This window comes from Sorex fumeus, unplaced genomic scaffold (genome assembly GCF_029834395.1).
Source record: "Sorex fumeus unplaced genomic scaffold, SorFum_2.1 ptg000037l, whole genome shotgun sequence".
In the NCBI taxonomy this organism is placed as follows: domain Eukaryota; kingdom Metazoa; phylum Chordata; class Mammalia; order Eulipotyphla; family Soricidae; genus Sorex; species Sorex fumeus.
Window position 1 is genome coordinate 23,847,586 of NW_026606094.1, and position 27,661 is coordinate 23,875,246.

The following is a 27,661-nucleotide window of genomic DNA, read 5'->3' on the forward strand; positions in this document are numbered from 1 at the left end:
TTCAGTCATAAATTACAGTTTTTAGAGTCTAGGCTTGAGTAATTAATAAGTAATAAAAAGGTAAAGGTAAAGGCCCTCCCATTGATCGTCGATTTGCTCGAGCGGGCCCAGTAATGTCTCCATTGGAGACCTTGTTGTTACTGTGTCTGGCATATCGAATACTCTCGGTAATAAATTAAGTATAATTTATTTAAATATAAATTAAACTTTATAGAGTTTATGAATATTATAATTATAAATGTTACATATTAAATATATAAAATACCAACATGGAAAAGAACTTATGACATCAACCTGACTTAGTCAGAATTAGAAAATATTGGTCTTATTGTCTTCAATCATAATTTCCATCATCATAATAAGTTACATGGAAAATTCCTGTCTTCTTTGTTACCTCTAAGTTTCTAATCCATTCTTTTTTTTTTCCTTTTATTGTTTTAAATTTTTATTTTATTAGTGAAATACCATGAGGTACAGTTGTAGACTTACAAATTTTTGTGCTTGGGTTTCAATTATACAATGATCAAATACCCATCCCTCCACCAGTGCCCATTTCCCACCACCATGGATCCCAGTATCCCTCCCATTCTTACCTTTCCTTTATTGTCTCTTTCTCATGCAAACCATGTTTGGCTGATCGGTTTTTAAGATGTAAGACCACAAATAGGCTACATAAACATTTTGAAATAGGATAAGCCAAGACGTGAGTGAGTGGACCCGAAAGTTTGAGCACTTAAACAATAGCAGTGCAGAGTGTAGGAGAGGAGGGATGGTTGTATATACTGTCATTAATAAATACATTCTCACTAAAGTCAGATACCAAGGAAATGACTCCCACCCATCCTCACTTCAAGACTCATACCTTCAGTACTTGCTGTTTTACCTCTAGGACCAACTGAGGGGTGCAGAGCCCTTGGGGAGAACAGTTGGATTAGTTTTTGTCTGAGGAAGACTATGGTGACCCAAGTCACAGAAGGATAGGAATCCTTTCCCTGAACCTCTATAGTTTTAAAAGAAATACCCAATGGCCAAGGTATTTTTGCTATATATAAAGCTTTTTTCTGAATTATTAGAAACTTATGTGAACTTTAAAAAAATTTTAAACACTATTTTTTACTCCCAAATTACCTCTCATCAACCCTAAATTAGGAGCCCAGGCATTCTCTACTTACATTAAGACACACATCCCTTTTTCATCTCACTTCCCTTTCTCTCCCCTTCATTCAGGGGCACAGTGTGAAGAATGTGCTGCCGGATTCTATGGAAATCCAAGAACTGGGGGAGCCCCCTGCCAGCCCTGTGCCTGCAACAATAACATTGATGTCACGGATGCGGGGTCCTGCAACCAAGTGACAGGGGAATGCCTTAGATGCCTGCACAACACTCAAGGCCCCAACTGCCAGTTCTGCAAACCGGGTTACTTTGGCTCAGCCTTCAATCAGACCTGCAAGAGTAAGTCTGCAGGACTGTCGGCTGCTGCGGACCCCCAAGGGCAGGCTGGGAGGGAATGTGACAGTGGAGTGGTGGCAGCTCTCCCACACTCATTTCAGTGAGGCCTGTTATGCAGCTGTGACACTCAGTTCTTCAGCAGAAATGAATGCAGTGCCACTTAAGAATTTCAGCTGTAGCCACAGTGAATTCTCAGCTTTTATGAATTTGGCTCTGGGGACTGTTATGGCTTTAACACTTATGCCAGTGGATTGGAGCATTGTAGCTCAGAGAGGGAATCGTGGTGTAGCATGGACCTGTGGGCAGAGGGTGAATCCTGGCATGCAAATTCCTGGGCTTGGGTTGAACCAGGACCCAAAAGTATCAGACCCACAGAATTGATTCTCTGGCAGTAAAATCCAGAAAAATGCATTTTGTGGCGGGCTTACCAAGTTACTTGAATCTGTAAAAATGGGAATCATTCATGTAAAGGAAGATAAGGATATAATTCTATAATGAAGAAAGAGGAGGAATAAAATGTATGTTTTCTTTAAAACCAGATATTTTGCTTATTTGGGTACCTCCATTTTCTTTTTTGCTCTTGTTGCATTGACTCTACTCTTCAGTTGTAGCTCCTGCATGATATTAGTTGTGGTTCCAGGTTTGCACCTGGCATGTTGGATGGTACTGAGTTAAACTCACTGTCTCATGACTGCAAGGTGGGCACTCTCCCACCATCAACAGAACAATGCATATTGTTAGGAGATAGTTATCTATTTTGCTTCACTCTGGTCCTTGTAAAGCATTTATTTTCTGATATTTTACCCCAATAAAGCTTTGCTAGAAGAAATGAGCAAAAAAACAGACTCTGGGGCTGGAGCAATTGCAGAGCGGGTAGGGCGTTTGCCTTGCACGCAGCTGACCCCGGTTCGATTTCCAGCATCCCATATGGTCCCCTGAGCACTACCAGGAGTAATTCCTGAGTGCATGAACCAGGAGTAGCCCCCTGTGCATCACTGGGTGTGACCCAAAAACAAACAAAACAACAGACTCTACACCTCCCTGGGTTGAAGAAAGTTCACACACAGGGGATGGCAAGCTTCTTCTGTTTGTTTGGGGATGCTGGGGAATGAAGAATTGGAATTCTAGCTCTGTGCTCCAGATTGTTCCAGGCAGTGCTTGGGGGACAAACAGTGCCAGTGATCTGAACCCTGATTTCCTCATACAAAAGTGCAGTTACATGTAATTTAATGGGTTCCATCTACAATGTTGATAAATCCAGGAGTATTGTAAGTGGTTTCTTCCTTGACGACTTTGGGGTAAAGGTTCATCTAGGCCTCAAAAACACTTTGTATGATTTATTGAATGCTGGTGTTGTTACTGAATTTGCCTCCATCTCTGACCCTGTTATCTCAGGATGCTCCTGTTATCCTTTGGGAGTGAATCCTGCAGAATGTCCCCCTGACCTGGAAGTTTGTCTCTGTGACCCTGACACTGGCTCATGTGCTTGCTTGCCAAACGTCACAGGACAGAATTGTGATCATTGTGCTGATGGATACTGGAACCTGATCCCGAGCAGAGGCTGTCAACCATGTGATTGTGACCCCAGGACCTCTCACAGCAGCCAATGTGATCAGGCAAGACTCTTCACTCTGACCATGTGCTGAGTGAAAATGATGAAAACTGAAAACTTTTAGACATGGCTGTGTGATCATTATGTGCCATTATTTAGTGGTTTTAGACAAGTTGTGGTGTATAAGGGAATGGGATTTGCATTAATCAAGAAATGCAAAGCACTAAGGCACCAGAAAGTGAGAGAAAAAGAAGAGAGAGAATGAGGGATTCTCTAAGTTAAGTCTTATTTTAGGATCTCTTTAAGGTAAGTCTTGTCTACACCACTCTGGGGCTGGGGAAAGTCAATTTCACACACAGGGAGGGAATTGCAAGCTTCATTTTTTTTGTTTAGGGATACTGGGGAATGAGGAAGTGGAATTCTAGTTCTGTGTTCCAGTCTTCTTCTTCTTCTTCTTCTTCTTCTTCTTCTTCTTCTTCTTCTTCTTCTTCTTCTTCTTCTTCTTCTTCTTCTTCTTCTTCTTCTTCCTCCTCCTCCTCCTCCTCCTCTTCCTCCTCCTCCTCCTCCTCCTCCTCTTCCTCCTCCTCCTCCTCCTCCTCCTCCTCTTCCTCCTCCTCCTCCTCCTCCTCTTCCTCTTCCTCCTCTTCCTCCTCCTCCTCCTCTTCCTCTTCCTCCTCTTCCTCCTCCTCCTCCTCCTCCTCCTCCTCCTCCTCCTCCTCCTCCTCCTCCTCCTCCTCCCAAATCACAAATCATCCTGTTATTCGTCGATTGCCTCGAGCAGGCCCCAGTAACATCTCCTTCATCCTAGCCCTGAGATTATATTCAAGGCTCTTTAGGAGAATGAGACCCATCATTGTTACTGGTATTTGGCATATTGGGTACGCTACGGGGAGTTTGCCAGACTCTGCCGTGTGGGCAGGCTACATTCGGTAGCCTGCCAGTTTGTCAAAGTAGGAATGAGATGTCATAATAAGATGTCCAGGACTGGTTTTTATAGTCTCTAAGTCTTGGCCGCTGATGGGATTACACGGCGCCAGGGGGCCAGTTGGTTGCGTGTTCTTCCTACTACTACTACAAAAATCATAGGGAAGACTTAATACATCCATCATTAATCAAATTGATTATGAATGAGAATAAAAATTAATGATGTTTCCAAAATACCCAATTCTGAACAGTCCCAGTATCCACCCAATGCCTTATATAAAAGCAAAACAAGATCTTGTCTTCTTTCTTACCACACCAGCATCAATTGTTTCTGAAAAAATATGAGGTCATGGGGCCAGAGAAATAACACAATGGGTAAGGAGGTTTGCCTTGTGTATGCTTACCTGGGTTCAATCCCTAGCATTGCATATAGTCCCCCGAGTCCTGCCAGGAGTGATACCTGAGCAGAGAACTAGGAGTAAGCCCTGAACACTCTTGGGTGTGAGCCCCAAATAAAACAAAATCTTTGGGTCATATTCCAAGATAAAAATCTTTATTGTGTCTTTTACATTAAACACCACTAAACTATACATATGATTTTTGGTTAGACAATAAGCACATAAATTTTTAGAAAGATAAAAATTATTCATAGGCAAAATAAGACTGTTATTAGTTTTTTGGCTTGCCAAATAAGTTCTCTGAAAGACTTTTTACATTAACAAAAATGGGAAGGGAAAATAAATGGATTTTAGGCATAGGATGATCTTGCCCATTTCAGATTACCCTGTACTCCTACGCCTACAGCTGTCATCTGTGAAACACATTGGTATATGTCCTTGTCACTATTTCACTTTCAAGTTCATGAGAAACTTCCAGTGTTTGTGACATTACTATCCAGCATGCTTCTTAGACTTTTTGGGAATCATATTGTGGCAAAATTCAGAAGGATCAGTTTAAACCCAGAGGCCAAGGGAAGCCTATGAAGCTGAAAATGAGAAGTCATTAGTTAATCCAAGTGTCCTAAGTATTTGATGTTACCTAATCTACATGGAATTCTTAGGAAAGATTGCTGTTTACTAGCAGGAAATATTTTCACTGGCCTACAGAGAAGACATATGGGCATTTAGATTTGCAGCTGTTTAAACAATGTCTGATAAATGTCTGTATATCTACAAGTAGGTCTTTTCTAGTGCATTTTTATAGAATGTTTCAAACGTGCTGTCAAATATTTTCAAGTTAGTTGACGTTTAAGAAATATGTTTATCAAAGTTGTAAGAGAATATGATAAAGATAAAACAAGAGACAAGATATCCTAATGACCTGTTTAATTGGCTTGAAGCCAGAGACAAAATATTGACAGTATAAAAGCAAAGTTTTGCAACTCAACTTTAAAAAGCCATTGCATAAATACAAGGTGGAATAACTTGGCATCCGCTCATGTAAAATTTTCTGAGGATTTTTAATCACAGGTTTCATATGAGCCAAGTGTGTTAACTGGACAGTCAGAGAATGATGTCCACTCAGGCTGAAATAGAGGGAGTGCTGTGTGCAGGTTCAAGGTAATTTAGTGTTACACTGCCCTCTGGATTGGAAAGACAGCCCTAGATGGCAAATTCTTGTCATTTATGAGAACCTTATTTAGATGTAAATAAATATGTGTCCAGGATAGTGAAAAGAATCATGGTTCTCTTCAATGAAAATTTTAAGGAATTAGAGGTGGTCATCCTGAAAAAGAAAAGAAAATGCAAATTGACTTGGCCATTTCTAGCTGGGAGAAATGTAAGAAGGAAGAGGCTACTCTTGGGTGCATTTTCAAAAGGCAGGGCTTACCACAATGGGAATAATTTCTAAGAGTCAAATTCTGTATTTCTTAAAGAGAAAAGTGCCCCATAAGAAAGGACAATAGGCAGTATGACAGGTATCAGGGTGTCAAGCTCCCCATAACTCCCTAAGTTTGAGCAAAAGCTAGAAAACCAAAGATGGGAAAAAGTTTGATAGATTCACCTTTATGAATCCACCTACTTGTTTATTTATTTATATAATCACACTCAAGTAATTTTGCAGATTTGGTCAAGCATAAACTAGGCCAGTGATAATGTTGGTATGTTTTAATATTTTTCTTCTGTCAATCTTTCATCTTTCTTAAAGTTCAGAAAACCTGGTTAAGAATTTAGTTTTGAGAATGCAGGAAAGCTCAGCCTTCTCCCAAAACACAGTTTAATATCTATCATTAAATGATGAAGTCTCTCAAATACAGGAAAAAAGAGTTGTTTTGTTCAATAAAATACTTGTCCAATTTGGAGAAGCTCCATCATACATTCCATAATGGAAATATAATTTGAGACTTAATTGATGAATCTTAGTCCAAATATTTGGCCTCTGTTATGGAAGAACTACTAAAATGTTGAAGAAAAGATTGTTGTCCAAAAAAAAAAAAAGATTGTGGTCCATTTCTCATTGTGTTTTGTTTCCATTTACATCTGTGTGGAATGATGAAATGCTTTCTAGTTTGGGACCACATGTCTCTGAACAACTGGAAACAGGCAGTACATTCAAGAACTCTAACCAAAATGCATTAACTCCTGATCCCTAGTATCATCAGGGGTTGATCCCTGGCCGTGGGAATCATCTTTCCTCTCTGTCTTCTCACAGCTGTATGCTCTAAATCACTGGAGGAAAAGTGATTTCCTATTAAAATGAATTTTTTTTCAGATCATAAAGCTTGTCAATTCCTCACCATGACTGTTCTCACAGTTTACAGGCCAGTGTCCATGTAAATCAGGATACGGTGGGAAACACTGCAGGGAGTGTAAAAAAAATCATTATGGTGGCCCACTAGGACAGTGCATTCGTAAGTATCAATAATTCTAAAATATGGATACTATCAACCTAGCTGTACCCCAGAAATTCTGTGAACCAACTGGACTTGATTTTTTTAATCTGTTTGTTGCTATTATTAGTGTAGACATTATTATAAAATTTACAAGTTTTTACCAAGCTTTGAAAATAATATTTTGGGGACCAGAGAGATAGTACAGTAGGTAGGGTGTTTGCCTTGCATGCTGCCAACCCGGGTTCAATCTCCAGCATCCTATTTGATACCCCAAGTCTGCCAGATGTGATTCCTAAGTTCAGAGTCAGTAGTACCCTGAGCCAGTATGGCCAGTATGACCCCAAACCTAATACTAATATTAATAATAATATCTAAATTATGACATTATAAAATATAAATATATTAATATTTATTGCCCTATGAACTTATTTTCTTTGCTATTAAACCCTTGAAGCTATATTGGATGTTATATATTTTACAATTACACTGTAGCAGTGTTCTCCTATTGTTCATTGATTTGCTTGAGTGGGCACCAGTAATGTCTCCAATGTGAGACTTGTTGCTGTTTTTGGCATATCAAATACGCCATAGGGAGATTTCCAGGTTCTGCCATGTGGGTGATATACTCTCGGTAGCATGCTGGGTTCTCCGAGGGGGACAGAGGAATCAAGTCCGGGTCGGCCACGTGCAAGGCAAACTCCCCTACCCACTGTGCTATTGCTCCAGCCCCTGATTAAAATTCCTTGGTTGTTATAATGGAAGATTCTGAAGCCATAACTTGAGGACAGCTTTCTGCTATTAGGATGCATTTTGAAGAAAACATCTACAGGCGAGGAGATAGATCATAGAAAGTCAGCAAGAGAGAATCTCATAGGTCCCTAATAATTCATATATCTATTTACGTAAAAATACATGTAGCATATCTATTGGGCACACTAAGAAGTGAACAAATGAGACAAAGCTCTAAGCTTTATGGAATATATGTTTCATTACCTTTGATGTCTTACTTGGTACTATTTGCATGGTTTAAAGCACTTCAGTCCACTAGAACTTGCTGCAGAGATGTAAACGTGCTACATCTGTGCTGTCCAATGCAGGAGCCTCCCGTTGTTCATCAATTTGCTCGAGCGAGCCCAGTAACATTGTGAGTCTTGTTGTTACTGTGTTTGGCATATCTAGTATGTCCCGGGTAGCTTGCCAGGCTTTGCTGTGCGGGCGAAATACTCTTGGTAGCTTTCCGGGCTCTCGGAGAGGGGAGGAGGAATTGAACTCGGGTCAGCCATGTGCAAGACAAATGCCCTACCTGCCATGCTATCGCTCCAGCCCTGCAGGAGCTACTAGTCACATGAAACTATGGAACACTTGCACAGATTCCCCATTATCACCATCCCCACCTGAGTGCTGTTGTACACCATAGATAACCTGCATTAACACAGCACCAAAGTTCATTGTTTACATTCTAGTGCACTCTTGGTGTTATTGATGTAATAAGTAAAGGCCCTCCCGTTGATCATCGATTTGCTCGAGCGGGCCCAGTAACGTCTCCATTGGAGACTTTGTTGTTACTGTGTCTGGCATATCGAATACGTCACGGGGAGCTTGCCAGGCTCTGCCGTGCGGGCGAGATACTCTCGGTAGCTTGCCGGGCTCTCCGAGAGGGGCGGAGGAATCGAACTCGGGTCGGCCATGTTGGCTGCGTGCAAGGCAAATGCCCTACCACTGTGCTATCGCGTTTGGATAAATATATGACAGGTATCTATCATAATAATATTGCATATAATCTACCTGCTTTAAAAAATCTACTATACTGTTTATTTTTGTTCCCCTGATCCCCAGCCTCTGACAATCACAGATGTCCACTCTCTGGTTTTACCTTTGCTAGAAAGTCCTGTAGGTGGAAATATACCAGAATGATGCCCTTTCAGTCTGACTCTTTCTTTACTTTCAGCTAAAGTTTTTCTATGTCTTTTCATGGTTTTATAGCTCAAATAATTTTAATACTTAAAAATACTCCATTGTTGGGGCTGGAGTGATAGCACAGTGAGTAGGGCATTTGCCTTGCATGCGGCCAACCCAAATTCGAGTCCCAGCATCCCATATGGTCCCCTGAGCACCACCAGAAGTAGTTCCTGAGTGCAGAGACAGGAGTAACCCCTGTGCATTGCCGGGTGTGACCCAAAAAGAAAAAAAATACTCCATTGTCTAATTGTACCACAGTTAATCCATACAACTACTAAAGAACATATGGCATCTAAGTTTTAATGATTAGGAATGAAGTTGCTAATATCTGTGGAAAGGCTTTTGTATGAAGATTCATTTTTCACATTTTTAAATCTTTTGGGTAAATAACAAGGAGTAAATAATATTATTATAAATTATAATGATACAATAATTTGGGTAAATTATTATTATTATAGATTATAATAACTATGATAAGCTTATTCAGATGCATTTTACTGGAAAAATGTATGGCTATGGAAATTCTTGGGAAGTCTGTGGCATTCCTGAGTCACCTTGGAGGGCAGTCGCAACAGTTGCGAGTGTTTTGCCTTAGCATTAGATCCACTTTTCTCACTTATTGAAGAACCCCCATGCAAACTCACCCACAGGCGGTAAAAACATTATCATTATTTCCATAAACTGTTTTGTTAGTGTAATAGAGGAATGTATTTTAATAACTGTTTGCACAATTATCAGAAACTATACTGTTTTTATTTTTTATTTAACTTATTTGGGTTTGGAGACTATACCCAGTAATGCTCAGGGGTTCCTCCTGGTTCTAGGCTCAGGAATCACCCCTGGCAGTTCTTGGTGGGGCCATACGGGATACTGGGGTTTGAACCCAGGTTGGTGACATGCAAGGAAAATGCCCTACTCACTCTACTATCACTGCAGGCACCCCTGTACTGTTTTTAAGTACTTACCTCAGACCTGTACAGTTGTGATTCTCAGAGTCCAGAGGGTTAATCATTGCACCATGAGACCCTCTCCCTAAGGAGATTCTCACGAGAGAGGAAAGGTCTTTATTTTTTTTTTTTTCAGCAGCAGCAAAGGACTAATGACTGACTGTCTCTGTTCCTTCTCACGTCCTCTTTAGCCTGTGACTGCAACAGGGAAGGGACCCAGGAGCCCATCTGTGACCAGGCCACAGGCACGTGCCACTGCCGAGAGGGTGTGAGTGGCCAGCGATGTGACCACTGTGCCCGAGGTCACGGCCAGGAATTCCCTGCTTGTTTGCGGTGTCATCTGTGCTTTGATCAGTGGGACCATACCATTTCTGCTCTCTCCAAAGCCGTGCAAGGGTTAATTAAGCTGGCTGCTAACATGGAAGATAAAAGAGAGGCCCTATCTGTCTGTGAGGCCGACTTCAAAGGCCTCAGAAAGAACATGTCTGAAATAGAAAAGATTTTGAAATATCCTGTTTTCTCATCTGGAGAATTCTTAAAAGTCAAGGATTATCAAGATTTTTTGGGGTAAGATTTGTGCCCCAAGTAATGGAGACATCCAAGCTCTTGCTTTCCCTTAGCTCCTACTGAACTTGAACAACTGTCAGACTAGGGATGTGCATGTGTCGATACTAGGGAACTATTCTGTGCTCAATTATTAAGCAAACTGATAAACCTCTGTGTCTGGCCTCCTTTTTTTCTAGTTTAGGATCACATGTGATCCAAGTATTATTTTCAGATGCCACTGATTATAACAAAAATCAAATCATTATGAGGTTGGTTGGGAAGTCCAATCTTAGAAGAAATGAAAAATACAAAATTAGAAGTGCTATAGTACTTTTCAATACCCATAATATGTTTTTTTAACTACACTCTCAGATTTATTAAATCTTTCCTAAGTCTATAGTTGTTTAAAATATAAAGCTCATATATTAATGTACAGTTATATGGTATTGTATTACAATGTATTTTCCTTTATTTGTTTGTTTGGGCCACACCCAGCTCTGCTCAAGGCTTACTCCTGGCTCTGTGCTCAGGGATAACTTCTGGCATGGCTTGGGGAATTCTATGGGGTGCTGGGGATAGAACCAGGGTTGGCTGCAGGCAGTGAAAGTGCCTGATTCCCACTGTACTAACTCTCCAGGCCCATTCATGTATTGTTCAATGTCTTTTTTTTTTCATAAAACATTTCTGGGGTTTATGTTGGTGGCTCTGAGCAGGGACCAGCAAGTCAGAACTCACAGCCCACAGATAAAATCCCACACATGTCCTATTCTTGTACATAAAGTTTGACTAGAATACAGCAGCACTCACTAATTTACTCAACCTTAATGCTGCTTTCCGCTCCGGTGACAGAGTTGATCAGTTAGGACAAAGGCATGATAGCCCCCAAGGCTATATATTCACTGTCTGCCATTTTACAGAAAACATTTGCTGATTCACTCTGATTTTCCTTGACTGCCACTGAACTCTAACAACCTTCAGTTTAGAATGTGTTGATGTTAGGAAAATGGTAATAGCTCAGATAATAACTACCCCTGGTTCTTTGTCTTCTTCTCTAGTTCTAAACCAGGGCTGGCTATTAGCTGCAGAAAACCACAAGGAGTTCGGAAACACAGTTTCCTAGGGAAACACAGTCTACTGAAACAAAATGTTGTGTTTTGATTAAAAAAAATCCCTCTCCCTACAAGTTAAAAGTTTTAAAATCTTAAGTTTAATGTTTCGGAGAGCCCAGCAAGCTACCGAGAGTATTCCATATGCCAGACACAGTAACAACAAAGTCTCCAATGGAGACGTTACTGGGCCCGCTCGAGCAAATCGACGATCAACGGGAGGGCCTTTACTTTACTTTACTTAATGTTACATACAACACACACTTAAATATAAGATTATACATCATTAATAATTAAATATCCCCAAATATATAGTAATTTCTTTTTAAAGTTCCACAAGGAATATGACATAACCCACCATAACAGATCTTAGGCAGCACTGTCTGCATCAGAAACACAGTTATGGACCCTCAGGGAGGTCACATAGCCATGGCATGTTGCAGGTGAGACACGACCACTGTGCTTTTTGAGCGCTATTATATATCTGGAACTTTATGGAAATACCCTCTTCTCCACTTTAAAATGAAACCAGCCACTCCTCTAAACATCACGGCCTAGACCGACAAAAACATGCTTGAGGGTGAATTCTGGTCCAGGGGTAGGAAATGGTAGACAAAGTAGGATAGTCCACAGTGGATATTCTAGACAGTGAAACTCCAAGGGCCCAGAGTAGAGCCAGAGAGAAGAGAATAAGGAGAATCCCATAGACGGGGCCTGGAAGATGAGAAAGTGCTGACTTCTGAGCCTTTCAGCCAGAAGCTAGAGTATGTTCTCCCTCCTGAGCAACCTCCTGAACTTTTAACCCTCTTTAATAGCCACCAAACTGCACATCTTCCGTGAAATCTGCTCTGATCCAGTCAGAGAGAAAGGCATGCCTCCTTTGGATCATTCACTATTTACTTACAGATACTTGTAAAGGTGGAGATACCTTTTCCCAAACCTCTTCATGATGGTGTAGTGACAGAATAAATGTCTGTTGGATAAATTAAAAGCAAAGGGAAGGAGGGAAACAAAGAAACAAAGGTGTCATGAACATAGAAGTCAAACTACTTTGGTTCAAATCCACCTACAGATGTGTGGCCCTAGGCAATTTATTTCATCTCTCCAAGCTTTAATTTCTTCATTAGAAAAGAGTATAAATGGGTCAGAGGTCAAGAATATTATTAAAGTTCTAGAGCATATGCTTTTCAGATTGGAGGCCTAGGATTTAATCCCCAGAAGCAAGTGATTCCCAAGAGTCACTGGGTGAAGGTCTCCGCCTCTGAACTTCACCACCACGATGACAGAAAGGGAGCACCAAATAAATATTTTCTAGCTTAGGATTCTTGTGAGAATTACTCAAGACAAGTCATTTGGTATAGCATCTGTTATATAGGAAGTACTTAAAGTACTAATTATAATTATATTAGTAATTACTATTATTGTTATTAGTCTTAGCCTGAAGAATTATAGTCTTGACAGTTGGAGCCTAAAGGAAAAATCTGAAGATTAGAGAGCCAGAGCAGAAAATGCAAGAAAACATTAGTTATACTTTGTATTCATGCCAAGATAAATTAGTCCTGTAAATTCACCTTGTAATTTCCCTCAAATGTGCTCAAGATTTGCACTCAATTTCTCTATCATGAGGGATATAACAATTACTCACTTGAACCAACTGTGCTGGTTGAACTGAACAGATTGAAGGAGGACAAGCAAGTCATCAAAGAAGAAGGTGAAGAAGGATGAGCACAACTAGTCGAGTGCTAACCAATAAGGAAACCTTGTTGCTCACAGAAATGAAGTAAGGATCCTGAACAGAAGCAGCACCAAAAGGAAGCTTTCTGGAAGCAGATTTATTCTGAGAGGAACCGGTTTTTCACCAGAGGCTGGGGGAGGAGTTCTGTGTTAAAAGTCCAAAGTAGCCAGGCATTCTTAGACTAATTGAAATGAACCATGTCTGAATACATGGTTCTAAAATTCCCAAGGAAAAGAGAGAGCACAAACAGCTGAAAACAAAAGATTTAAAGACCATTATTCAACTAGCTCATATGCAGATCATTATTTTTTTAATTCAAAAATATTTTTATTGTTGAAATGGATATTTGGTGACATGGTTGCAGTCCTGTTAATTTGCAAAACACCACCACAAAAGTGCCCAAGGTGCTCCTCATGCAGACCCCTATTGTACCTTCCTGCCCTTCTTCTCTCCTGCTTGATATTCTATTTTGCAATCAAAGGTTAAGTGTTCAGCTTCGTTCACTATTGTCTATCTCCTTGTTTTGTTTCTCTAGGTACAGATGGGTGAAAAACACCAGATCTAGTATTTGTTTTATTCCCTCTGATTTATTTCACTTAACATGGTACCCACCAGTTCCACCCAAGTTGCACTCAACTGCAAGATTTCATCTTTTCTTTCAGCTGTGTAGAATTTTGTTTAGCTAGTTAGCTAGATATTACAGCTTCTTTATCCATTAACATTTGGATTGTTTCAATATTTTAGCTATTGTACTTAGCACTGCCATGAACAAAGGAATGCATATGTCATTTTGAATTGATAATTTTATATTCTTGGGTACTAAGATGTGGGACAGACAGGGTCATATGAAAACTCTATTCTTCAATATATTTTTAAGTCTCCATACTAATTTTCACAGACTACATCCCAACGAACACTGAAAAAGGGATTCCTTTTTCACCACATCCCAACCAATACTGGTTGTTTGCATCTTTTAATGTATCCCATTCTCACTGATGTGAGTGAGATAATATACAATACAGATCATATTTTAAGTGCTGAAATATTCTAAGAAGTAAAATTAACCAGAAAAAGACTTAACATAAACAGAATTATAAAGTGTGAAATGGAAAAACTTGTAGAGTTGAATTTAATTTCTAGAATATTTAATAATGAGGGCAAATTTTTAGTATGTTTTTCTCCAGAATCTATCAAATGTTAATACAAGTCTGCTATTTTACTCACATTTTCCCCTCTAGGAAACAGATCATGCAACTAAGTGAACAACTGAAAACAGTGTATGAATTTCAAGATCTGAAAGAAACAATAATAACAATGGGAAATACAGCAAATTTCTTGGTTGAAGATATTCAGAAAAAAATTGGTTTGTACTCCAAATCCCATAATACAAGCATCATGGGTAAGAGAAGAATGCGCTTTCTGTTTCTGCACAAAGGTTGAAGAAAATCATAGTGCATTCCACTTGTGAGTCACCCTCTACTTACCGCCATAGCCCAAGCACTTTAGAACATGAAAACACACCCATTAAAGGAATTATTTGTACACGAATTTTTCAACTTTTTAAACATTGCCTCGTCTGGATAGCATTTGCTCAAAATAACAAATAAAGTTAACTATATCTGATACTTAACAAATATTGACACCCAAAGTAAACTAATGCCAAATGGCTCAAGGTAATAGGCAATTTGAGTAACAGGCTACTTGGAAATTCTAATTTGACTAGAGAAAAGGGATAGGAATAAGTCATTGCCTTCTTGTTGCAATCTTTGCGTTTTTTTTAATGTATGCCATTCTCAGTGATGTGACATGGCTCTGTTTCCTGCCACCATAGCTGCAAAGGAGCATAAAGGAGTTAAACACAAAAATCTTCATAAGAACTTTGTAAGGACAGACACACTTAGACACACTTCATTCATATTGCATAATTCTTGAAAATGAATGGGAGCCATGTCCACACCAAGATCTACTTGGAAGAGAAATGAAACTTTTAAAGTAAAACTTAAGCTAGCACGTTTGATTCCCGACAAAATTCTTGTTTGGAAATATACCACATTACTGCCAATAGAGACAGCACTGAACTTATTCACACCTAACCCCACCTCACCTCAATAATGAAGAGGTAAAGGAAGAATAAACATAAAACCCACATCAAGGTAAAAAACGTTGATGGCATCTGTTTTCTATCTGATCTCAATTTAAAAGAGAGAAAACAAAAGACAATAATGACCTTAAAGGAAGGCCTAAATTTAATACAATAACTATTGATGATGCTTAGCAAGAAATTAACTGTGTTTCTAGAAGTCTTTGTCCACTAAACAACTAAAAATTCTTCAAAGGTCATCCAACTCAGGTAAAAGAATGTCAAACTGTCCCCATCTCAATCCTTTCATCCATCAGATCAGTAATGAGTTTTTCCCTTGTTGCCTGACACTATGTCCTTGCCCTTCAGCTATTTCAATTTTGTGAATGACATGGACATGTAAGCAACCCAAACATGTAATGGACCATTAGAGTGTCTTCAAGGCACTTTGGAAACGTAAGAGCAATAATGCAATTCTTCATCTGCATTAGAAAGGGCTTCCTGAAGTACTTTGAAGGAATTTGATTTGAACTTCAAAAGATGAGTCTAAATCCTTTTTCACATTTGCCGAATAAAGGTAGGAAATGATGGCAAGAAATAGGAATATGTTAATTTTTTGGCCCTTTGTAGCAAATTAAAAGCATGATGTGTATATTAATAGTATATTAGTATAAAAATTTAGAAGAGGAGCTCAGACAGTACAGTGGGTAGGGCATTTGCCTTTCATACAGTCAACCCAAGTTCAATGCTCGACCAATCCTATACAGTCCCTGAGCATGGCGAAGAGTGATCCCTGTGCACAAAGTCAGAAGTAAATACTATGCATAGCTGGGTGTGGCCCCCAAATCAAATATATAGATGTACGTGTATTCTTCTGAATATATATATGAGACACCTTATCTTTTTTAAATTTTTTTATTTTATTGAACCACCGTGAGATATAGTTACAAGTTTTCATGTTGGAGTTACAATCACACAATGATCAAACACCCATCCCTCCACCAGTGCACATTCCCCACCACCAATATCTCCAGTATACCCCCCTTTCCCACTCTCCCACTTCTTCCATGGCAGACAACATTCCCCATACTCTCTCTTTCTACTTTTGGGCATTATGGTTTGCAATACAGGTACTGAGAGGTTATTATGTTTGGTCCTTTATTTACTTTCAGCACACATCTCCCATCCCGACCAATCCCTCCAACCTTCATTTTCTTGGTGATCCCTTCTCTATTCCAGCTGCTCTCCCCGCCCTCCTCCCTCTTCATGAGGCTGGCTTCAAACTATGGAGCAATCTTCCTGGTCCTTATGTCTACTGTCCTTGGGTATCACTCTCATGTTATTTTATACTCCACAAATGAGTGCAAATTATATCTGTCCCTCTCTTTCTGACTCATTTCATGACATCTTAATTTTTAAATCTTCTGAATATATATCAAGCAGACTTAAAAGGTAAGGTGTCTCTCCTATTCACATTATAATTAAAAAGATCAGGATGCAATGGTTCTAGTTGCTAAGATATAGAGCTAGAATTTAAAGCTTCAGTATACTTATTAATTACATTCAAACTTGCCATATTTATTTTGTAAATTTGTATGTTGATTAAAAATGCAGGCAATACTGAGTATGCTTCAGAACCTAGGCTCTGGAGTCAAACATCCTGGGTTCCAACCTTGACTTTATCTCTGCCCAATCAATGAAATATAAGGTCAATAATCTACCTCTTCAGAACTTCACTTTTTTCATCTTTAAAATGAGGATGATCATAGTAATGTGCACTTTAAACTGTTTATGAAGAGTAAGGAGAAATATTGAATAAAAGCTGGAATACCCTGTTCAAGAATGCTAGCTCTTATCAGCCAAAGAGATCAGCAAACTGCAATCCACTCAAGTAGCTCTCCTCACTCCACTTCCTGTTTCTGTTACTAAGGCTTTATTAGAAGGCGGACTGTGGTACTTATTTATGCATTGTCTATGACTGCTTTCACTCTCCAGTGGCAGATTGTTCTCTGATTCTTCGCAGAAGAACTTGGGATTATCTTCATATTCTCAGTCTTAATAAATTATTATCACCAATTTATAGATAAGCAATCCAAGATTAACTGATTTACTCGTGGACATAACCTGTAAATAAATGGCAGTAAAGTCAGAATTCTTACCATTAGGAAAACTTATAATTAAATGCTTCCCATCTATTATGTCTGTTATATTTATTATATCTTATATCTATTACATTACAACAAATACTTCAGCTCAAGGAAGAGGATATAAAATTTGGGATTTGGGGGTTTTTTTTGTCTTGTTTTTGGGTGAGATCTGTTGTGCTCAGGGCTTACTCTTGTCTCTGTGTTCAGGATCATTCCTGGTGGGGTTTGAGGAACCATATATGGTACCATACCAGGAATTCAAACCTGTGTCAGTTGTGTTTAAGGCAAGCACTTTACTCCCTATGCTATCTCTCTGAACTGAATTTTTGTATTAGTAATTGAGAATAAGACAGTGTTCCAATTGTGAAATGATTATCTTGATAGCTAATGTATAATTTCATTTCGCTTTTATAAAACTTATATTCTTTTCCATTTGCATTTAGATTCCTTAGAGAATATCAAGATGCATTATCAAAGATCATCATCTGCTGAAAAGATAACTAAGGAAACTTTCTCTGACATAAATAACTCTAAAAAAACCAGGACTGACTTAGTTACCACCTTAGATACACTATTCTCAAAAGGAAACTTATCGTTGGAAACATTAAAGCAGATTAAGTTACCAGATATCCAAATATTGAGTGAAAAGGTAAATATTCATGATGATACAGTGAAACTATATATTGTTTTTACTTGGCAAAATTGTTTTGACTTCTTCAATTTTATTATCCTATCTTGCATTTTTATTGATACTATATAAATACATAAGTGTATAAAATATATATGCTTTTATTAATGATTCATAAACAATGTCTTTAGTTTTATGTTGAAGTTTGATAAAAGTCAAAGTAAATATCATTACTTGAATTTATTCTTCTATATTATTCATTATTTTCAATACAGTAAAGATTCTGGACACTTGTTTTTCCTGCCTTGTTTTAAGTAGGAAGTCATTTCTATTTTTTGTTTGTTTGAGGGCCACACCCAGCTGTGTGCAGGGCTTATTCATGACCTGTGCTCAGGGATCACTCTTGGCAAGGTTCAGGGAACTGTATGGAGTGCCAGGGATCAAACCTGGGCCAGCCACACACAAGGCAAGCATCTGATCCACTGTACTATCACTCGGGCCCTGGTCACTTCTGTTTTTTCAAAGTGAATTTAACATGGGAAGTCTAGATAATTATCTTCCCCCAAAATTTAAGTATAAAAGTGACTGGCAGGCCAAAGCGATAGTTCAGCGGGCAGGGCATTTGCGTTGCATGCAGCCGACCCAAGTTCAATCCCTGGTATCCCATATGGTTCCCCAGGCACAGCCTGGAGTAATTCCTGAGAGCTAGGTACAACCCCTGAGCATTGCCGGGTGTGACCCAAAAAGAAAAAAAAAAGATTGGCATGATATTGATTGAGATATTCAGTTATTTAGAAATTTATAATGGATAGCCAGCAACTATGAAACATGAAGAACTATTAGAGAAGCCATGAGCCTGAGTGGCATTAGAATAAACCCTCCCCATGAATTACTTTTCACCATGAGCAATTTCCCTTGTAAGGTGTGTGGGGACCATCTGTGTGTGAGTTCATCCTGCAGTGGCCCTATTTGTCCTGGCTCCCTGAATCTGTCCAGAAACGCCTTCCAGAAAGCCCAGGATGCAGAATCTCTAATTCACAATTTGAACAACCAGGTTCAAGGATTGAAAACTCAGGTAAATACCTTTCTTTGCTTTATTTGTAAAGTGCTTTGAAATTCTAACAACTGTCATTTAGTCCCTCAGTGAATGAATGAATTCTACATATTGGGTATTCTTACACCTGAATATCACACACAGACAAACACACACACACACACACACACACACACACACACACACAGAACTATAATTATAGTCTGTGTAGAAAAAAGAGAAAGAACTCGAGGTATGATGTTTGTAGGTAAGTTCACATACTGGTTTGGCCATGTTTTTTTCATTTTGCTGTTGTTGTGGAGACACCCAGAGGTGCTTGTGGGCCCGTGGGGGAGAGGTATGGGGAGATGAAAGAAGCAGATATATGACAGGGACAGCAATCAAGCCCAGAGCCTCATATGTGTAAGGCATGTGCTCAACCATTTGAGCCTCAGCCTCAGCTTGCTCAGAGGTTACTCCTGGCTCTGCACTTAGTAATCACTCCTGGCAGTGCTCTGAGGATCACATAGAATGCCAAGGATGAGACCCAAGTCGGCCATGTGTAAGGCAAATGCCTTACCCACTGTACTATCCCTCTAGACCCGAATATGTTTCTTTCATGGCATATAAATGCTACATAGAAATTTCAAGGTTCCTAGCCTTGATATTTTGAAAACTATAGTCTTCAAAATAAACTTTTCATGAATACAAGGATGTATTTGAAATTATACTAAATATACAAATTCTACTATTAGTATTTTTGTTGTTGTTGCTTTGGAATTTTGGAGGGCAGTTCTCAACTTTTACTCCTGGCTTTGTGTTCAGGGACCATTTCAGTAAGGCTCAGTGGACACATGGGTGCCAAGTATTGTGCCAGGGATTGAACATGGGCTGGCTGAATGCAAGGCAAGCACCTTAACCACTGTGCTATCACTTTGGTCCCGTAATGTTAGAATTTGATGTTTGAAAATACATACTTTCTGGTTTTGACACCTTGCCTAGTGGTGCCCAGAGCCCCTCCCAGCTCAGTGCTTGGGAATTTCTCCAGGTCCTTAGGGGACCTTATGGTGGGTGACCCAAATACCGTCTCACCAATTAAATATTATTTGAATTAGCATTCTTGTTTGCAGAAGAAACCAACTTTTGAAGAAAAAGTGGCTGTATGTAAGGACATCTGGGTCTCAGAATCAAAGGATTGAGGTCAAACTTGAGCATAAGACTCAAGTCTCAGCCAAGACATATCCACATATGCACAGAAACATACATGCACACATGCACACACGGACAAACATGCATGCACACATAATGCTACAGTCTACTCCATAGCATCACCTCCATGAGTCTGAACCTCAGATGGTTCTCTGTTCTAGCTCTGTAAATTCCAAGATCCAAATGTGAATCAAGCTGCAGTGTAATCTACATATGCTAAATATTGACCTTTTCTATTTCTGTGATCATAATTCTGTGCTTCTACATAGTTTTCACTTATGTCATTCCTCATTGCTCTAACAAAAATGCATTGAATACCTAATACATGTAAATCATTTGTCTAGGTCAATGTTTGACAAAATGAGTTGGGGGGTACTGGAAAGATCTGGGAGTGGGAGTAGTAGGAGACTTGGGTGCAACTGGGGTACACTTTATGTTTGTTTGATTAAAGAATATAGATTTCCAGGAAGGTTCTGAGTAACTTTGTTTCTGAAAAGGAGGTGGAAAGTCAAATTAAATCTGGGAATCTCTGCTCTGGATACAGGTACTATGGCAATGAACATTAAATATAGGCAACCCCTGATGGTATGATTGATGGTTAAAATAATGCAATTGTTTAATATAATTTTAAACAATTATATTGTTCCTTTACCCCTAAAAACCTACCACCCTTTAAACAAACACTATATTAAGCTGTTTCTTTTCAAAGATCACTCCTATACCTCTTAGTAAAAATCAGGTTTCATCAGCACATAAATGGAAACTGCAAGATGATGGTGGGCATGTTGTCCTGTTGATAAAATGGGGTGCTGTTTTCCACTTGATTAGAAGAAGGAACGGTGCCAAAAGAGATTGTGAGAGAATTCTCAAGAGTCAATTATGGTCAAGGATGGATTGCAGAAGAATGTTTTAAGAGTGAAGTAATTTAGCAGACTCTGAATATGCCATAGACTAACCTACTCTGAGATTATCTGGATCTTCCAGTGCTTTCCTGTCAAGAGTATTTCTGGAATTTTAATTTTATTGCTATGCATTTATTAGTTAACTGCTTTCCATTTTTATTGAGACATAGCTAACATATAACATTGTGTTGGTTTTAAATATGCAACGTGATTTCATCTGTGCATATGTTGCAAAGTGATTCCCACAGTTTATATATATATATATATATATATAACCACACAATTGAAGGATTTTTTTCGTTTGTTTGTTTTGGCTACATCTGACAGTGCTCAGGGATTACTCCTAGCTCTATGCTCAGGGATCACTCCTAGTGGGGCTCATGGACCATCTTTTGTGCCGGTTATCAAACCCAGGTCAGGTGCATGCAAGGCAAGTACTCACATGCTGTATTATAGCTCTGGCCCGACAGCATTTTTCTAACAATAGGAACTTTTAAGACCTGTTCTCTTAGCAACTGCTTTCCATTTTACAATTTTAAAAGTTCTAGAGAATTAAGGCATAATTCTCAGAAATTAAGATACATATCTTGAAACATTTAAATATATCCCCTTTTTCTTCATCATTTGCCAGCTACTACAATTAAATCCTTTCCCACAAATCTGTATGACTCAAATTAAGCAGGCTCCTTTTGTGGGAAATAAAGAAAGCAGTTTTTTTTTCCTCTTACAGGGCTTGATATTAATTAGCCTTATTTCTGTCATGATTAATTTATTCAATACAGCTGAGTTTGTTCATGATATTCTCCTGTTCCTTTCTATTTTTTCTCTTTCTTTAACTTGTAGGACTCCTAAGGGAAATTCCATGACTTTTCTAAAGTTGCACAAGTAAGAATTTGCATGTCTAGGTTGCAAGCCTTTTAATTGGATAATTTGTCCAAGTAGACAAAGTATTTGGGACTTATTATTGTAGCTTGCTTTTAGTTCAAATTCACTTACTAAAAAGAGGAAAACTTTCTTTCAGTTTTAAAGAAAGTTCATATCTTGTATGATGGGAATGTTTAGAAGAGCAACTATTTTATTTATTTGGTTATTTATTTTTACTGAATCACCATGAACTACAGTTACAAAACTTTCATGTTTGAGTTTCAGTCATACAATGATTGAACACCCATCCCTCCACCAGTGTACATTTTCCACTACCAATTCCCAAATACCTCTCCCAGAACAGCTATTTAACATATATTTAAATGTGATTTAAGCAAATTAAACACAACAGGCACTGTTGTATAAGTAACCCCATACATTTTTGTGAAGCTTGTTGATATAGAATACTTAAACTCATCAAAACATAATTTGTGGGGGCTGGAGTGATAGCACAGAGGGTAGGGCGTTTGCCTTGCATGCGGCCCGACCCAGGTTCGATTCCCAGCATCCCATATGGGTCCCCTGAGCATTGACAGGAGTAATTCCTGAGTGCATGAACCAGGAGTAACCCCTGTGCATCGCTGGATGGCCCCCCCCCAAAAAAAACCACAATTTGTGTGTTAGAGTTTTATAAGTTAATATTATTTTTAAATAATAATCTTGATTATTGATAATTAGAGATTATCCTTAAAAAATAAGTGTATGTCATTAAGAAAATACTTCGAGCACCATTAGGAGTGACCTAGAGCACCGAGCTTGGAGTGGCTCTTTAGCACCATGGGTGGTCCAAACAGCAACAATAATTAAATTTTTATCCATTAGAAGTAGGTAAATTACTAAATTACCCATAAATTACTAAATTACTTAACATTATCATAAATTACTTTCTATTAATTATATGATTACATTACATGATGTCTGGATTTGCATTAAAATAATCCTGAGGGAGGGTAAAAATGAAAAATTATTAGCCAGTGTGTACCTTGCTGACTAATACACTGGGTCACAAGTACTTCACTTTCACATGTCTGTAATAAAATGTCTCTGATGTAAAAAGAAAGAAAACTTGATAATGAAAAAAATCATATTTTAAGAGAGTCCTTTAAAATAAATCTGTTGTTTGATAATCTAGATTTCTATTCCACTTTTATTTATTTATTTGGTTTCGAGGCCACACCCAGTTATACTCAGGAGTTACTCCTGGCTCTATACTCAGGAACTACTTCTGGTAGTGCATAGTCCTATGTCTCTGGCCCCATATTCCACTTCTATTAACAGTATTATAGACCCAGCTACATCATTGGTATTAAAGAACATGCCTCATTATTTGTTTTTCTTTCTAATGTCTTATTGCAGATAAAAAATACAAGCAAACTGGCAGAAGTCTCCCAAAACAATACCTTACAACTGAGTGAGAAACTAAGAAATATGAAAAACCAAAGTGAATCTGAAGAAGAAAAAATAAATCTTTTAATTAAAAAGCTGAAAAAAATTGTGTTAGGTAATATAAAAAATATTGGTATTATGTTTTATTTCTTTCTTTAAAAATTGATATGCCCAAACATCACAGTTATAAATAATACTAATTAGAAATGATAGCATAAATCAGAAACATGATGTAATTCTTTTTTTAAAAAATTTTTTAGTGAGACATCATGAGGTACAGTTGTAGACTTACAAATTTTTGTGCTTGGGTTTCAATTATACAATGATCAAATACCCATCCCTCCACCAGTGCCCATTTCCCACCACCACGGATCCCAGTATCCCTCCCAGCCCCCAACCCCCGTGGCAGGGCATTCCCTTTTGTTCTCTCTCTCTCTCTTATTGGGTGTTGTGGTTTGCAAAAGAGGCAGTGGGTGACAATCATGTTTGTTCTATAGTCTACTTTCAGCAGAAAACATGATGTAATTCTTGATTTTAATTTTTTCCCCCACAGTGATGAGATCAAATCCAAGGTCTCACATACAAAACATGTGCTCTACCATTGAACTATATCCTTGACCCTTAAATTGTCTTAATGAGTATAATACCAAAATATCAAGTCTGCACCCCCAGTATATGGATTTTTATAAAATATTAATTTTTTTTATTAAATCCTAGCACAGTGGTAGGGCGTTTGCCTTGCACGCAGCCAACATGGCCGACCCGAGTTCGATTCCTCCGCCCCTCTCGGAGAGCCCGGCAAGCTACCGAGAGTATCTCGCCCGCACGGCAGAGCCTGGCAAGCTCCCCCGTGACGTATTCAATATACCAAACACAGTAACAACAAAGTCTCCAACGGAGATGTTACTGGGCCCACTCGAGCAATAATTAAATCCTAGAATGTAGTTAAAATTTCAAATGAATTATTGTAGTGTTTAAAATTATTTCAGTTTGCATTTAAAAAAGAAGGAAATACAGGACCAAAATGAGGGTTCAGGGGTTCTGGCACTTGCCTTGTACACAGCTGACCCTGGTTTGATCCCCAGCTCTGCATATGGTCCCCTGAGCATTACCAGGAGTGGCCTCTGAACAGAGAATCAGGAGTCACTACGGAATATCGCTAGATGTAGCACCCCTACAATTTAAATGAAAAAAAAAATCAACAAGATTTTCCTAATCTGTTATGATATTTGAATATGCATTTAAAAAGAAGAAATTATTGGATTCCCTAATGTCAGGATTCTATCTTTTTCTCACCTGTCAAACTATATAAGCTCAAGGTATGGCAAATTTTAATTAATATATCAAATACTGTCATAATGGAACATCACAAGAATTTTTTGTTATATGTATGAGGCTCTGGATTTAATCCTCAGACATCTCTCCCCCAAAAATATATGGTTATTAACTACTCTCAAGTATTTTCTAAGTTTCATATTGCTTTTCTGTGATGGGCCAGAAGGAGCTTTGTAAATCATTATTATTATTTTATTATTCTTCATTGTGCCTTGTCTTGGCAAAGAATTATTTCAATTCTTTAACCAGAGAACTATTGGTTAAATATAAGAATCATACAGTACAGTTAGAAATTGATCTGAACATAATGTCATTTGGTCCTACAACATGTGTACTTACTTTCAGAGGTTTCTGATTTCATTTGTTTTCATTATCCACTATTTTGAACACTCCCCGCATGAATTCACTGGTTATTGAGGTGCCTGTTAGAATCTAAGCTATCACTTCATTTATCTGTCTAATGTTTATGAGATACCTGTGATCAGGTAATTTTTCCATTTCAATGTTTCTAGAAATTGCATTAGAAGGTCCTACTCCTTATTTCAGAAATAAGTAAAAAAAATCATTCAATACAAATGAGTCAGTAAAAATGAATGGGAGAGAAAGCAGTCTAGGGGGCATTATGTTTGTTCAAAAGCAAATTTTTGACATACTAGATGGATTGATAATGACTTTCCAGATCCAGGAACTAGTCAGACTCTGGAGTGCAGGTATAAGTCAATATACGTACCAAAATGAAAATAAAGTCACAGCTGCCAAATGAGTTGTATGAAAATGGTAACACAGAGCCCTGAGCTCCAACAGTAAGTGTAACAGGGCCGTATGCTTGTGCCATATCACTCAAATACCAAAATCTGCCCCTGGTTCCCACTACCTTCTGAAAAAGTGCAAGTTCCTCAGCCTATGTAGGAGCTGATGTGATCTGCCCCAGGCCTTTCCAAACTTGCACCCTTCCATTATTCAGCTCACATTCCCATCAAGAGATATCTGTGACAGTTTTTTGTTCACTCCAAGTTTTTGTTTCAATGGTTCTCTCAGTTGAGAGTACTATGAAGTCCATCTTTACCACACACCTCCTTAAATTTTATCTCTGTGGTCCTCCAAGGTACAGGTCAAATCCCCTGCCTTTTTTTGGTTTGGGAACACATCTTGAAGTACTCAACATTTATTTCTGGCCTTGCACTAAGGGGTCACTACCTCCTGGTAGGGCTTGGGACCATCTGGGATGCTAGGAATCAAGCCTGGATCAGCCACATGGAAGGCAACAACCCCACCCGTTGTACTCTCTTTCCAGAACCTCAAAATCCTTTTTTGACTCTTTCTGAGAATATTTCTTATTCCTCTAGACTTCACATTAATTTTTCTTATACTTACCACTTCTGTTTTTATCTAGTCAGTGGTATTTATAGAGAATGGCTTATTTTCCTCTTGATGATCAGATGTATGTCTAATTAAACTGATTGTGCCCTATTGAACTTAGCATTCTGCCTCAGGAAAGAGCCAAAATACACAAAGTATTTTACCCCAAATACTAATCATTGCAGTTCTCAAATGGAGGTAATTTTATTTTTCTGAAATGTAAGTCATAGATATATTCAAAGATTCTTTTCTGTTATTTATAGGATACTTTAAATGTAAGGCACAGATATATTTCAAAGATTCTTTTCTGTTATTTATAGGATACCTAATCCTATGTTGGGCTGGAGCGATAGCACAGCGGTAGGGCATTTGCCTTGCACGCAGCCAACATGGCCGACCAGAGTTCGATTCCTCCGCCCCTCTCGGAGAGCCCAGCAAGTTACCGAGAGTATCTCGCCCGCACGGCAGAGCCTGGCAAGCTCCCTGTGATGTATTCGATATGCCAAACACAGTAACAACAAAGTCTCCGATGGAGACGTTACTGGGCCCACTCGAGCAAATCGATGAACAACGGGGAGGACAATGACAGTGACAATCCTATGTTGTCATGTTTCCTTCTCAAAACTTGTGAACCTTTTCAAGGTCCATGGAGCATTAAAATCTAGTTTTGCTGAGTCTAAACTCAGTATTTCCCTATTATCTTCTTTGTCTTGCTTGGCTCTTGATAGGATCTAAACATCTTAATGGCTTTTGAATGTGTAATTACAATGAATAAGTTAGAGGGAGGTCATCTTATAGAACACAGACAATGTTCCATATCTATAGTTACTCAGTGTTTTCACAAGCATTTGTGCAGCATGTATTCAGCGCTGTGTAGCATTATTTCACTTAGAAATACTGGGAAATTCAAAAGGAAATCTATGGACATGTATAATCTAATCCCCATTTTCTAGAGATACATAAACACATGCAAGGGTATTTGGCTTAGAATTTGTTGTGACTCTATTTATGAGATATAATATTTCATAAGGAGAGACAATTACCTACAACCTATTTTCTTATTTAAGAGGAAAACGTGCCTCCAGAGGATATAGAGAAAATTGCAAATCATGTACTCGACACCCACCTACCAATAACATCACAAAATCTAACCCATGAACTTGACAAAATAAGGAAACTGACACAACTTCGTGAGGACTATAAGAGAGATGAGAACAAGCTAAAGAAAGCAGCAGATGAAGTTCCAAAGATTTTACAAAAGGCCAAAGAAGCTGAGTGAGTTCCATATTCATAATCTCATAATGCTTTAAGAGGCCTTCTACTAGGTCATCTGAAAAATGCTTGCTGAAGGGGCTCTAATGTTCATATATTACTTTCTAGTGCTTTAGTGCCACCACTGAGGGCTAAGCTATCTTTAGAGGTGCTCTGAGAAGCTGGGAAATTTGGAGGCAGTGTGCAGGGATGCTTATTTTCTGTTTTTCTTAGACTCTGAATGCTTTTCTGAGGTCTGTTACCTCTTCTTACAAATAATATGTATAATATGTGACACATACTAGTTAGATGATAGTATCTTAAACAGGTGGTAGAGATATTGGTATCTTATTCCA

The 27,661-nt window shown here is 38.6% G+C and overlaps 1 protein-coding gene across 1 annotated transcript in view; it reads left to right on the plus strand.

Annotated features, from left to right (window-relative positions):
- LAMB4 (laminin subunit beta 4) overlaps window positions 1–27,661 on the plus strand; it is a 108,288-nt gene that overhangs the window by 66,173 nt on the left and 14,454 nt on the right. Inside the window, exons 21-29 of the mRNA XM_056118553.1 lie at window positions 1,228–1,452; window positions 2,845–3,065; window positions 6,680–6,776; window positions 9,856–10,231; window positions 14,290–14,450; window positions 17,722–17,931; window positions 18,800–18,981; window positions 23,331–23,475; window positions 27,122–27,329. Coding sequence (XP_055974528.1) covers window positions 1,228–1,452; window positions 2,845–3,065; window positions 6,680–6,776; window positions 9,856–10,231; window positions 14,290–14,450; window positions 17,722–17,931; window positions 18,800–18,981; window positions 23,331–23,475; window positions 27,122–27,329 — 1,825 coding nt within the window. The remainder of the gene's footprint in view (window positions 1–1,227; window positions 1,453–2,844; window positions 3,066–6,679; window positions 6,777–9,855; window positions 10,232–14,289; window positions 14,451–17,721; window positions 17,932–18,799; window positions 18,982–23,330; window positions 23,476–27,121; window positions 27,330–27,661) is intronic.